The sequence below is a fragment of the Sinohyriopsis cumingii genome, chromosome 7 (genome assembly GCF_028554795.1).
Source record: "Sinohyriopsis cumingii isolate HCF-2022 chromosome 7, ASM2855479v2, whole genome shotgun sequence".
Taxonomy (NCBI): domain Eukaryota; kingdom Metazoa; phylum Mollusca; class Bivalvia; order Unionida; family Unionidae; genus Sinohyriopsis; species Sinohyriopsis cumingii.
The window spans coordinates 121,933,729-121,948,478 of NC_142967.1; the positions used below are offsets into that span (position 1 = coordinate 121,933,729).

General features: G+C 34.5%; 1 protein-coding gene across 1 annotated transcript in view; it reads left to right on the top strand.

Moving 5' to 3' along the window:
- Positions 1 to 14,750, top strand: part of LOC149796047 (rho guanine nucleotide exchange factor 12-like) — a 344,172-nt gene that overhangs the window by 316,662 nt on the left and 12,760 nt on the right. Inside the window, exon 45 of the mRNA XM_089965965.1 lies at positions 12,502 to 12,724. Coding sequence (XP_089822091.1) covers positions 12,502 to 12,724 — 223 coding nt within the window. The remainder of the gene's footprint in view (positions 1 to 12,501; positions 12,725 to 14,750) is intronic.

The window sequence follows — 14,750 nt, forward strand, 5'->3', positions numbered from 1 at the left end:
AACTCTGGCAGATATGTAGAGGACAGCACAGTATACAATTATTTTTCAGGTTGAGAGGGCACAGGGTAGAGGTGAAAGGTGAAAGGTCAAGCAAATAGTGGACTTTATTTTTTTAGTGTGTATTTGCAGTGAAGTCTAAAAAGAAATTCTGCAAAATTGTACTCGCTTGTTGAATGAATTGCATGTATATTTTCTAACATCGGAAGATTATTGAACATAAATATGCTGTAAATTTAAAGATTTGATATTAACTATTTTAAGAACATAGGACAATATTTTAATGTTTGGTACCTTGCGTGAATAGAAGGCCCTTGTCCAACCAAACAGCATTATACATCCAAAGTTTGGTAATGTAAATTTCACAACAATCAATACATATTTGATTCCTTGGTTTCACTTCCCAGTTTGCTTCTACAGCATCTTAAACCTTTAATATCTTTTTGAAATATTGAGACCATATTTGTTGGATAGTTTACAGTCTATGGAAATGACATAGATCTCTTGTATGAAAGACTACTAATGCAAGTACCCAAATGGTCCTGTTCCTCTTGATTTATGTTTTAGTATTTATGTGATGCTTTGTTCCAAGGTAACAAAAATTGTGAATGTTCAAAATTGACATTTATCAAAACGTCTATACAACTTGCTTGATTGTGTACAAAGTCTGGTTGAAATATGTTGAATGGTTTGGTAGGTATGCACCAGAAATGAAAATATCTCACAGACCAATGGACATGGTGAAAACAGATGGACGTAGTGAAGACAGATGGATATAGAGAAGAGTGTATCCTGCTGTACATTTATACAAAGATATACTATGTTTAGGAACAAATGTTTTTGGTCGACTGACCATTCCTGTTTCTCATTGCTGACCCTATCACTATTGTCCACAATGGTGAAAAAAAATTACCTGCCTACCCTAATTTTATAATCAGTGCAACAGGAAACACTTTTTTTATTTTGGCCTTATAGACTGATGGGCATAACAAAGACTATCCCAGTTTACTTCAGTCCATGTTTGAAGAGTGGTGTGACCAGATTTCAGTATTGGCCAAATCCACTGAATAAAGTCTGTCCAAGGAAGAATGAATGCTTTTATATGATACTTGTTTTATGTATACAACTCTCACTGCATTTACACAGCTTAAAATTACAAGTTAATAGTAACTAAACATAACTTTATTATATAACCCATATGGGGTTTTCAAAGAATTTTTATTTACCTTTCAAATCCAGCATGATATTACCCTGAACACATTCCTTAGTTCTAGTCCAACCATGGCTGTTTAATAAACAGTACTGTGCTGTGTTTCATTTAATACTTAATTTGTTAGTGCAGATCTATTATTCACAAATTACAAGTCCTATCCTCACAAATTTTCATCTCAGGTTATATTCACAAATTGTTGGTTTAGGTTCTCTGCTTATAAATTATTGGTCTGGTGTCTTTGCTTATAAATTGTTGGTCGCATCTCTCTGCTAATAAATTACTGGCCTGGTCTCTTTGCTTATAAATTGTTGGTCACATCTCTCTGCTAATAAATTATTGATCCGTTTTCTTTGCTTATAAATTGTTGGCCTGGACTCTGCTTAGAAATTATTGGTATAGTCTCTGCTTAGAAATTATTGGTCTGGTCTCTTTGCATATAAATTGTTGGCCTGGACTCTGCTTAAAATTTATTGGTTTTGTCTCTCTGCTTACAAATTAGTGGCCAAAGCCCAGTGTTCTTAACATACCAGCCTTATCACTCTGTTATTCAAGGTTTCCAAGAGTTGAAGACCTAAAATTCCCAAATTTCACCACTCTTTTTTTCAGATCAGTTTACCCACAGTACTTGCTAGATCTTAGTCAAATTTAAGGTTGTGACTTAAAAGTGGGCTCTTAAGTGTTTTGTAAATACTTGTCCTGATGCACTGTTTCATTGTGTTCAGTCCTGTATAAACAAAAAAAATAGATTTATGTACATACTTTTTTATGCATTCAACAAGTTACAAATGTTCAGGTATCTGATACATTCATGTTCCATCGTTAAAATGTTAATACCAGTGACAGAAGGAGCATTTATGGTTCAGAAGATTGCATGCTAGACTTCCAACTAAAAGGATGAAGGTTTAAATCCTACCATAGGATGCAAGTTTAAATCCTACCATAGGATGCAAGTTAAAATCCTACCATAGGATAAGCCCTGGTTGGCTACAGCAGTTTATTGGCATGTGACTTTAACTTCAGTTGTCTTCGCATAATAACCTAATAATGTTGCTGTGCCATACAACAAAACAGTTTCACAAGAGACCTGTAGTCATTGCTTGAAGAAAATACGTGGGTATGGTTCATGTCCAGTTTGCATATTGTTACAGTTTACAAAATTGCTAGTATATAACAAAAGTTGTAGCTGTGTTTCTGTTACTTTTCTTACATCAGTTGTTGGTTGTTTTTCATGATTTAAATTTTCACTGAAATGGGATTATGAAATGGGAATATTACCTGAGTGAGATGGTTATCAAAATAACAGCCTAAAGAAAAATGCTAAATTTAAAAGTAGATGCACTTGGTCTTGCACATAAGTTTGCAGTATTTGCTCTTTTGCCCAAAAATAAATTTGTCATTATTTAGAGTTATCCAAAGCCGAAAATCTCAAGCCACTGATCTGTCATGGTGTTATTGCCAACATGATCCATCTGATTGTCATGCCGTGGAGTTACGCAAATGAAAATCTTTTTCCTTGGTGTTTATAAAATGTGCTTTACAACTAGTCGGCCTGGTGTCAGGATAATGTGACTGGGTAGGACATCATGCTACATGTCTGCAGCATGATGCCCCAGTGCTAGACATCACTATAAACTGCCACACTGCAGACAATAGCAATATGACTGAAAAATTGTTAAAGCTATGTTAAAAATCCAGATCACATACACACATATCAAATGTACCAGTTTTATAGAAATCTTGTATCTTCAAGGGACAAACATCTTGTTTTTAAAGTAGATTTGCATGAGACAATATTAGACATCATCGGATCTGGGAGGTTGTGGGTTCGCTCCCAGCCAAGCCATACCAAAGATGTGCAAAAATGGTACTAACAGTTGCCTCGCTTGGCGCTCAGCATTAAGAGGTTAGTGTTAGGACTGGTTGGCATGATCTCAGGATAATGGGACTGGGTGGGTCATCATGCTACATGTCTGTGGCATGATGCCGCAGTGCTAGACATCACTATAAACTGTCACACTGCAAAATTATTAAAGCTACATTACAAATCCAAATCACACACACACACAGAGACACATCATGCTATTCCCATTTTTGAAAAGTTTCCATGGTCTGTTCTGGAATCTACAAAACTTAAGTTAGGGGTTTGAATGGGACTGAAAGAAGTAAATGAAAGGGAATCTTTTTCAAAATTTAGAAATAAATGTAGGGCATGCATTTTTTATGCATGTTTTTTTTTTTTGTACAGTTGGTCAGTTTCTGCAGAAATATTTAGAAATTAGTGTGATTCCTGCAATTGCACATCCAATAATAGACGCATTTTTTTACATCTGTTATGATTGATAGAAATTAAGGCCTCTCATACAGATCACCTCTATTCCTGCAGTCTCTGCATCTTTTGTGTTTTTTGAATCATTTGATTTCTCTGCAAAAAAAGGAATTTCTGTAATTGAAAATTTTCATTTGATACGTATCACTTCATATTTCAACTCCTGATCTAACTGTATGCTTGCCAAAAAAATATTATTGCTGCCACTGCTGCTTCCGCATAGAATTAGGGATAATCATACTTGTATTGAGTTCTTTCATTGCATGACAGCATAGTTCTTAAATTTAGCATTGTGACAAACTGCATCAAACTAAAACATAATGAAATATTTTATAACCATTGAGAATTACTATTTATGTGTAGCTGTGTTAAAGAGAATTTCTAATGTATGCAACATATTTTTTCACATAATTAACACCTTCCTAATTTTCTGGAAAAATGCCTTAGCAAATAAAAAATATTAAGTATACAATATTTTTGATGTTTATGTGTTCATGTATACCTGCTTACAAGTCTCACTGCACAATGCACAGATCTGCTGCTGCATAATGCATCAGTAGATCCAGGTCTGTTCAGTTGGTTAGGAGTATTCAGTACAACAAATAAGATAGACCCTAATCTGCAGGCACATTATGCTACGGCAGATCAGAATCTTAGTTGTTTGCAGTTTGACTTGACTTATAAGTGAGTAGTGTACATGGCATGTCAACAATATATTACTTACTGTGATTTAATTTTACAGCAAAGACTAATTACTTGTATCGTTTTCTCGATGACAGAGTCATTGGTTTGAGATTTTCTATAATATGGGGAGACCCCAGAAGAAACCTTTGACCTTGGATAATCAGTTATTTATTCTTAAATTACATATTCTTGGGCTGGTGATTAAACTCAGAACTGCAGAAGTGGAACCTAAATAAAAGTTTCAGAGAGAAAATCTAGGATCTAGGATGGGATGAGATTGGGGTAAAGCCATATTAAATGGTTTTTTGTGTGCAAAAGTCATGCAAAAAGGGCAAGACTGCTGTTTGGAACTCAAATAAAATGATTGTTTAAATAAAATGAAAACACTCTTCCTTGATCCCAGTCTGTTTAATCTAACATGATACTGGCCAGCACCCATTATTACAAAATCCTTTTGTCGCTGAAGAAATCAGGCATACACATGTATAAATGATGTTCTTTTTAAGTCATGCTTTTTAACTTGCATGACATAATCTGAAGAAAACTTATGTGGAGAATGCATTCAATTGCAGTTTAAATTTTGACCTGGACCCATAGTTTGAATTTGCTTTTTTTCACTTTAGTTTGTTGAGAAAACAAGCATGTCAAAAATTTTCAAGTTGTGTGAGGGCAGCATAATAATAATGCACATTTGATACTTTAGAAATTTACACTCCAAAAAAAATTGTTGATATTGTCCAGGGACATTGTTACTTAATGTCTTTTTATCCCACATCCATATTATTTGGAAGAGGAACATATTTACTTGTGTTCTTTTCTTCTCACATACCTCATACATTTAACTTTTGCTTTAGAACTTTTGAAGGAATATATGAAGTGATGCCAAACATGGTATGAGTTTTCTATGAAGAATACCTAGGTCAATTTATTTTTAACACCCTATTGGGTGAGAGTGGGTTGGGGATTAAATTCGAGTTGTGGCCCATTTTTGATTTGGAACTTGGCCTTTGTATTAGGAGTTTTATTTCCACTACATAACTTCAACTACCAAATGTAGTCTGAGGCCCAATATATAGAAGATTTTCGGAAAATATGATTACACCAATTATGGCCCCTATCTGACTTACGACTTTGCCATTCCATCTTGAATCAACTTTTTCAGTTGTACACCATGTTGGCTAGATCATGGGGGTTGTATAGGTGCATTTGTAGGTATAATATGCAAATGTCAAATGACACCAACTTAGGAAACAAAAGTTTGCTATTTCTGTAGGCATCAGAAGTGTTTAATTTCCCACCTTCCTTGTAATCATTTAGAGGAGTAATGGCCCCTAGTTGTTAATTCCTCAGATTTTTGGTGTGCAGCTTTATATTGCCGAGACCTTGATCAAGTTTTATATCCAGTGTTTCACAACATCATTTACCAGAGTTTTTCACCCTGATTTTCTCCTCTTATGACTTAGGTTATTACATGCATGGCATTTCACAGCTTTGTTGGATTTCCGCGTTCCAAACACTAGATATGCCCCTTGATTGTGTGCCCCACTCCCCACACTTCAGTTTCTGCAGCATAGTTCTAATAAAGTTTGTTGGTTTCAGACCAAATTAGAAATGGGGTTTTGTGTTGGCGAGTGCTTGAATGAACTTGATTTCCAGCATTACATGACATTTACGGGACTTAAACGTTGTGATTATCCTTCATCCTGTCTTTGGTTTCTGCTACTTTAATTCACCAAGAATCGTTGAATTTTAACCATATTTGGCATGCAGCTTAATACTGATGAGACCGTAAATGAATTTAAACTGCAGCATTCCACATAATCAGTTAGAAGAGTTATGTCCTCTGATTCACCAGTTTTCTTTTGGTTTCTGTTCTTTAACATTAAAGAATGTCAGATTTTTAGTCAAATATTCTTCTGCCTGAATGAGACCTTGAATGATTTTGGATTTCCAGAATTCTACATCATTTTATAGAAGAGTTTTGTCCTTGGAATGATTTTGTTTTCCAGCATTCTACATCAGTTTATAGAAGAGTTTTGTCCTTGGAATGTTTTGGATTTCCAGCATTCTACATCAGTTTATAGAAGAGTTTTTTCCCTTGGAATGTTTTGGATTTCCAGCATTCTACATCAGTTTATGGAAGAGTTTTGTCCATGGAATGATTTGGATTTCCAGAATTCTACATCAGTTTATAGAAGAGTTTTGTCCTTGGAATGTTTTGGATTTCCAGAATTCCACATAATCGTTTAGTTATGTTCCCTGATGGACCCTTCTAACTTGAGGTTTCCTAAAACAAGTTCCTCATTTTAATGCCCTGCCAATCAAGTAGTCATGAGCTGGGTTTTTTATGTGCCCATTGCTAATAGTTCTTGTTTTTCTTTTACTTCTTTTAACATGCAGATTTCTTATTACATATTATTTCAGGTCTTTTTGTTTTTTGGGGTTTTCTTTGCATGAAGACTGGGCTTTGGTTTTCTTTAATAAGTTTGTATCACCTTTGAGTTTGTTAGTTCTTCAACAGCTCAGTTCTTACACTTCCACAAGGCTTTGATCTGCTTTTCTCTCACCTGTTTGGGGTTAATACACTGAGTGAGTTTGCTTCAATGCACTTCACCTTTATTTGATGAGTTAGTGAAGGTTTTATGTCATAGGTATGCCATTCTAGTAAAATTAAAGTTGAACTTTTATTTTCCATCTTTCAAATGCTTGTTTGATGGGTTTTTAGTATGTTTACCATGACATTTTACTAGTGAATTGTCAAATGACAACAATTGGAGAAGTGGGCATAGCTTTTTTGTGACATCATTTACTCTTGTTGTACAGTAGGGTTGATGTGGAACTAAAATGTGACATATACTCCTGTTGTACAGTAGGGTTGATGTGGAACTAAAATGTGACATATACTCCTGTTGTACAGTAGGGTTGATGTAGAACTAAAATGGGACACGATCCACATTATAATATTTCATTCAAAACTGGCAAATTGATCATATAACATGATGTAAATACCTAGGGTGATAAAATTTGAAATAAAGTGTTACAATTTTTCCCCATAAGAAAGATTAATGAGAATTGAGATGTCCGTCTGTTTTGAAAAGTTTTATGTGAAGAATTAATTACTACAGAGTACCTTATAAGTCAAATTGTTTGCACCTTTCTTGAAGTGCTTTGTAATTCTTGATTGTCAGATGGTGTTGTGACTCGTGACATATTTGGTTGTTAAAGCTTTTATTCATCTAGGTACCCCATTATACCATGACAGGATACAACTGTTCACACCGGATGAATGGTAATAGTTTTTTACGTGTCATGATAATTTATAGAAGTTATAATAAAATAAAATGCCAATTCAGACCTTATTTTTGCTTGACCATAATTTAGTAAAGAATTTATTGAAAACTTTGGCATGCATACTGTTTGTGTTTGTGAGTGCAAAACTATGTCAAATGTACTGTTTGTGTTTGTGAATGCAAAACTGTGTCACATGTACTGTTTGTGTTTGTGAGTGCAAAACTGGAACATTAACTGTTTGTGAGTGCAAAACTATGGCACGCTTACTGTTCATGTTTTTGAGTGGGAGAGATTATAATTCCAACTTTATTCATACAGTATGTTCGTTATTAAGTATTTCAGTGTGAATACACCACATTAATTGCAAATGTTAATTTCCTACTCCATGCTTACTGATTGGAGGTGCCCCAAGTGGTCTAAAGCACTCACAGTTACGGATCACTGGGTTTGAGTCTCGGGTTCAGCCAAACTGGGTATGTCAGAAAGCTTGCCAGTAGCTTCTTGTGGGTTGGTGGTTCTTTCCAGGGTTTTCCTGGGGTTCTTCCTCCACCATTTGTACTGGCTGCCATGTATAGCCAATCTTGTGCTGAAAAATGGCGTTAAACCCTACAAAAACAACAACTTGTTTGTCTGCAACAGAAGTATATGAATTTTTCTGCACACTTGAGTTGACACTATGGTATATAAAGCAAGGAATAATGTTTGAACTAATTGACTCCTTGTAAGACATGATAATCACGTAGGAGAGAGTCTTTCCCACCAAGATCCTTGATACACGGAACACCATATCCCATCTTATTTCCACATCAACTTTACTGTATGATGGCACACTGTATTCACATTGACATTTCACCAGTTAGTCAGTTACTTCTTTTATCAATTATGGTAGTAGGTACTATGTATTTATTCACCCCAGAAAAATATATATATATATATATATATACATACACTGGGTTGAAGTCCTGGGTTTATCATAGAAAATATATTGTATTAAATATCAAATTGTCAGTGAGGTCATTAGTTCTCTTCATTCCTGGTACTCCTCGGGTTGCTTTAGAACAGCTCCAGGGCTGGCTTATAGCTAATGATAGTTCTTTGAGATATATTGTATACAATGCCTGTAGTATTGCCTTGTCATAATAACCAGACAAAATAATTATCCAGCTTGCTACCTATAAGTAGATAGATATTTTATTTATAACTATAATCACTGTTGATATTTATGATTTATGTTGATATGAATAATAAAGGTAGTACAGTAAGTGTATGCACATCAGTTTGGATGCTCAACTAATTTTGAAAACAAATATACCCGGTACTGCAATAGCATGACTTTTAATGATTTTTGTAATATACACACATGCAATTCATAAACATTACCTTAACATGGTTAATATCTAAGGAATTTTCAAGATTAATATGGAAAATTCTTATTTGGAATTTCACCGTATCTTAAGTCTATATCACTCAAAAAAAAATCCATCTTATAATTTTTTTAAAATGGGAATAAAAAGAAAATAGCCAGAAATTGTAGAGACTAGATAACACATTAAAGTATGCTAGGCAAGAACCACATTTAAAGCATTATAACATCTTTTGGGAATTGTATCCACATTTAAAGCATTATAACATCTTTTGGGAATTGTATCCAAAATTAAAGCATTATAACATCTTTTGGGAATTGTATCCACATTTAAAGCATTATAACATCTTTTGTTAATTGTATCCACATTTAAAGTATTATAACATCTTTTGTTAATTGTATCCACAATTAAAGAAGATTCTCATGCTTGAAAAGAAAAACACGGAATGTTTCAGCATAGAGTTAGTCATCTCATTTGATTCGCACATAATGAACACTTTGCTGGTGGTTACGTGCACATGTCATTTGGAAAACAAGGTACATGTACGTGCAGTTACAGCTGCTGTAGTATTTCCAGAGTGTTTTTCTGATCATTAGTGTAATTTAAGTTTAGAATCCAGCAATCTGATTGTTGGAATTTAAGTCCAAGTTATAATTTACCAATCAGATGTCTTAAGTCTAGACCTTAAAATCATGTTAGTGAAATTAAAGCCAAATGTCTTAAATGTAGATACAACCTAAGACTTATATTGGTAAATTGAGGTCAGATGTTTTAAATGTCGATACAACCTAAGACATATATTGATAAATTGAGGTCAGATGTCTTAAATGTCGATACAACCTAAGACTTATATTGATAGATTGAGGTCAGATGTTTTAAATGTAGATACAACCTAAGACATATATTGATAAATTGAGGTCAAATGTCTTAAATGTCGATACAACCTAAGACTTATATTGGTAATTGAGGTCAGATGTCTTAAATTTATATACTACCTAAGACTTGTATTGCTAAATTGAGGTCAGATGTCTTAATGTAGATACAACCTAAGACATATTGATAAATTGAGGTCATATGTCTTAAATGTAGATACAACCTATGACTTGTATTGATAAATTGAGGTCAGATATTTTAAATGTAGATACAACCTAAGACTTATATTGGTAAATTGAGGTCAGATGTTTTAAATGTAGATACAACCTAAGACATATTGATAAATTGAGGTCAGATGTTTTAAATGTAGATACAACCTAAGACATATTGATAAATTGAGGTCAGATGCCTTAAATTTAGATGCAAATGAAGACATATTGGTGAAATTAAGGTCAAATGACATTATTTCAGTATACATCATTCTTTCGTCTTGCTGTTGAATGCAGTTGCAGAGGTATCATATTTCTAGAAGTAATGGTAATGGTGGCAGTTGTCATGGCATTATTGTCAACAAAGTAAAGATAATGTTAAAGTTTTGCTACATTCTGATATAATATTAACTTGGGCCTTAGTTTTGTACACAGATGTACTAAAATGTCCTGTCTTACTAGTGTAAAGTTTCTACGCCGATGTATTAGAATTGACCATCATGCTTGAATAAAGTTGCTACAATGATCTGCTAAAATTTCCTGTCTTACTAGGGTAAAGCTTCTACATTGTTATACTAGAACTGACTGTCCTACAATTAAAGAAGATCTGCAGTCTGTGTAGCTCCCAGAATAACAGAAGGAATTATTTGACTTTCCATGTTTTCTTAAACTTTATGTATTTATGTCAAAATATTTGGAACTTGTTATATTCCAAACCAGCACATCATCGTAATCAGGCTTAATCTACTGTATGGCCATGGTTCAATTGAGACCAAGTTTGGATAAATTTGTGGGGGTGGGGGAATAAAAGTATGGTCAGATGGGAAATTAACAGCTTTAATTATTTGATAACACCATTTTGACGTCTCAGATATCGGACAACTCATAGATTGGCTTCTTAGCTCCCATCCACAACATTATAAAGAATCTTGGGTATGCATTGTAGTATGTATGTGTTCTATTAAGGTGTGCATTGTAAGTATGTGTGTGTTCTGTTAAGGTGTGCATTGTAAGTATGTGTGTTCTGTTAAGAGTTATTCTTAAGTGTCATTGCATAGACAGAGTGATTAGTTTTTGTTAAGCCTCATTGACAGATAATGACAACTGTTCATATGAATCATTCCTTGTCACAAGATTAAATATGTACTTCAGTCAATGAAATTTGGTTTTTGGATCACAATTTTAACATTATTCAAGGCCAGCTGATCATCAGAACATAAATTTGTCATCACTAGAAACAAAATATAAAAAATTGTCAGTGTTGTTTTTTTTATTTCTGCACAGCGTTTTGTGACATCACCACATGGTGAACACATTCTTCATTAATTATGATTGGAAATGCATTGAAAATGAAATTTTGCCATAAATTCTTCAACACAGGGGACTGCATTGCTTAGTTAATGGCATTAATATAACAGATTCAACTGAAGTGAAATTTGGCCTTTGATTCTCATTTTCAGCTTATATACAGTCTTTTAAATACTGAAAATAATAGTGTAATTTTTATGTCAGAAATCTTTTAAAAGTTCCTTATATGAGCACCAATTAGAGGTATATAGATTTGCATTATAATGTTTATATTAATGGCAAAATGTCCATATTGAATTCATTGTGAAAAATTATGTGAAATTCAGTAACATGATTACTCACATGTGGATTGCAAATGCAGATAACATAGACCCTGATCTGATGTTGCTTCATGTGCTGGCAGATCAGGGTCTCTGTTGTTTGTTCTATTAATTACTCCTGACTGCATAGACCCTGATCTGCTGTTGCTTCATTTGGTGGCATATCAGGGTCTCTGTTGTTTGTTCTTTTAATTACTCCTGACTGCATAGACCATGATCTGCTGGTGGATCAAGCAATAGTAGATCTGGGTCTGTGTAGTTTCTGGTTTGACTTGTGAGTATGTATGGTAGTTTTCAGCATTTTAGATTTACAGTTTAATTTTATTAAAATAATACAAACATACTCTTAATGGCTTGGATGCCTGCACAGTGTGATCCTCATATTGGAAGAAACGACAGGCCTTGGTTGCACAGCCAACTACACTTGCACATGGTGGAGCCAAGTGTTGAACTTGGGAACTTGGAGGTGCAAAGCGAACGTGCTGCCATTATTTTGTCCAGGCTGTTTTACATTTGGCAGTTAGTTATTACACCAAGGAATAAGCTTGTTCAAACCTATATTTGATTTCAGAAGAGTCATAATATACATGTATGGCGAGGAGCTTTCACATGGTATACCAAGCTTGTAAATTTTCTTAGATAACAAAATAAAGTTTTAGATGATTCTTTAAGATTAACAAGCTTTTATTTGTTCCCAGTAGTTGATGCAATATTGGATTATCAGTGAAAACATGAAAGTAGACTGTTTTAAGATAACAGTGTGAAAGAGAAATGGTCAGATGTATATACCAGTATGCATAATTCAAAAGCACATTCTGTTGCATGTTTAGATATTTGGAAAACAAGAGTTTGTTCATTTAATCAAGGGGAAAAAAAGAATTAATTAAAATGTTGTTTTTCTAAAAATTGTTTTCAGTCAGCAGTAAATAGTCGAGATGAAGAGAGAGATAGACTGAGACGAGAACTGAAGATAGCACAAGAGGAATTGAATAAACTGCGACAAATACAGAAAGCTGCTGAACCTCTCATTAACAACCTGCAAGCTCGGCCCCAGAGTTTCGTGTCCGAGACATCAGCAGTTTCTGATTCCATTGATGAGAACCCAGAGGATGAAATCCAAACAGATTTGTCAAAATTAGGTTTGTGCAGCATAATTATTGTGTAGCCTAAATATTTGGCAAATTAAAAAATATATTGTCACTTTTTTTTGCAAATGTCAAAATTTGGTTCATTAAGGTTGACAACTTTGATCAATAACTGATTGTCTTGTATGTACTTTGTTGCTTCACATTATTAATAATTACAGTCCCACTCAACAAAGTTGTCAGAATCCTATAGTAATCATGTCTTCATATTATTCAAACGGCCATCACAGTTGGTTTCTGCAAGACAGCTTTATTTGAATTGTTGGACTGTAACCAGATTTGGCTTTATATTGATGAGACTGCAGAAGAGTTCCAATTTTCAGACTTCTTTGTCATCATTTGGACGAACACTGACCTCAATTGCTTCTTTGTCATCATTATGCCTCGGATTGTGTTCTTGTGAATTTGCTTTTTGCAGTACATGTATTACCATGGTAGGAATCACTACATTTCAGCCAGCTGTTGCATGCATCATTGTAATGTATTACCTTGCTAGGAATTACTACATTTCAGCCAGTTGTTGCATACATCATTGTAATGTATTAAGTTGCTTGGAATCATTACAATTCATCCAGCTATTGCATGCATCATTGTAATGTATTACCTTGTTAGGAATCACTACTTTTCAGCCAGTTGTTGCATGCATCATTGTAATGTATTATATTGCTAGGAATCACTACATTTCAGCCAGCTGTTGCATGCATCTTTGTATTCATAAGACCTTCCACAGTATCAGTTTGAAAATGTATGATCCTGTTGACAGTCCTCATCACTTAGCTTTCTTCACCATTATATAAGCAGGGATTTGAACCAAATTTGGCATGAATCTGTATATTGATGCAGCCTTCAACATGGTTCATTTACATTGTTCCACATTATCAATTAATAAGAGTTATGATAATTGATTTCCTGTCAGAATTATTTTTCTTGCTGAGACTTTAAATTGGATTTCCAGCATTCATCATTTAGAGAAGTAATCACCCTTGAACATTAACTCTAACTTTGACTTCATAACACAAGTTGCCCGAAATAAATCTCCTAACTTTGGATTCACAAGTTGCCCAAATAAATCTCCTGACTCTGGATTCACAACATGTGTTTCCCCAAATAAATCTCCTAACTCTGGATTCACAACATATGTTTCCCCAATTAAATCTCCTAACTTCATAACACAAGATCCCCCAGTTAATCTCCTAACATGAGTTTCACAACACAAGTTGTCGGGGCCCCAAGTGGCAGAGTGGTCTAAAGCACTCTCAGTTATGGACCACTGCCATCTCACCTCAGTCTGCGCCAGTTCGAGTCTTGGATTTGGCCAATGTGGGTATGTGAGCTTCTCGTGAGTCGGTGGTTCTTCCCGGGGTTTTCCCAGGTTCTTCCTCCACCATTAATACTGGCCGCCATGCATAGCCTGTCGTGTGATGAAAAGTGGTGCTAAACCCAACAACAACAACACAAGTTGTCCCAGCTAAATCTCCTAACTTTGGTTTCACAACACAAGTTTGCTCAATTAAATAAAAGTTCCTAATTTTGGATTCACAACACAAGTTCCTCCAATTAAATCTCTTAACTTAGGCTTCACAACACAAGTTGCTCCAGTTAAATCTCCTAACATTGGTTTTACAACACAAGTTCCCCCAATTATATCTCCTAACACTGGTTTCACAACACAAGTTGTCCCAGTTAAAGTTCATCCCTATTAAAGCTCTGCAAAGCAAATAGCAAAGCTCTTTCCATGCACCCGTCACTAATAACTCTATTTTCAACAGTTTATTCAATCTAGTTTTCCCAAATTTAATAAAATCGAGTTATACAACAACCATAATTTAATTTTTATATCTCTGTTTGCCAGTGTTGTCCCATCTGTCTGTAAACTAAAATTGTCTGGTGACAGTAATAATATTACAGGATTTGCATGAAATATATCCTAATGGTGATTTCAGCTTGATAGTTGATTGGGAGACTTTCATCAGCAGACCTAATGGTGATTTCAGTTTTTTACCTGTATAGATAGGCTATT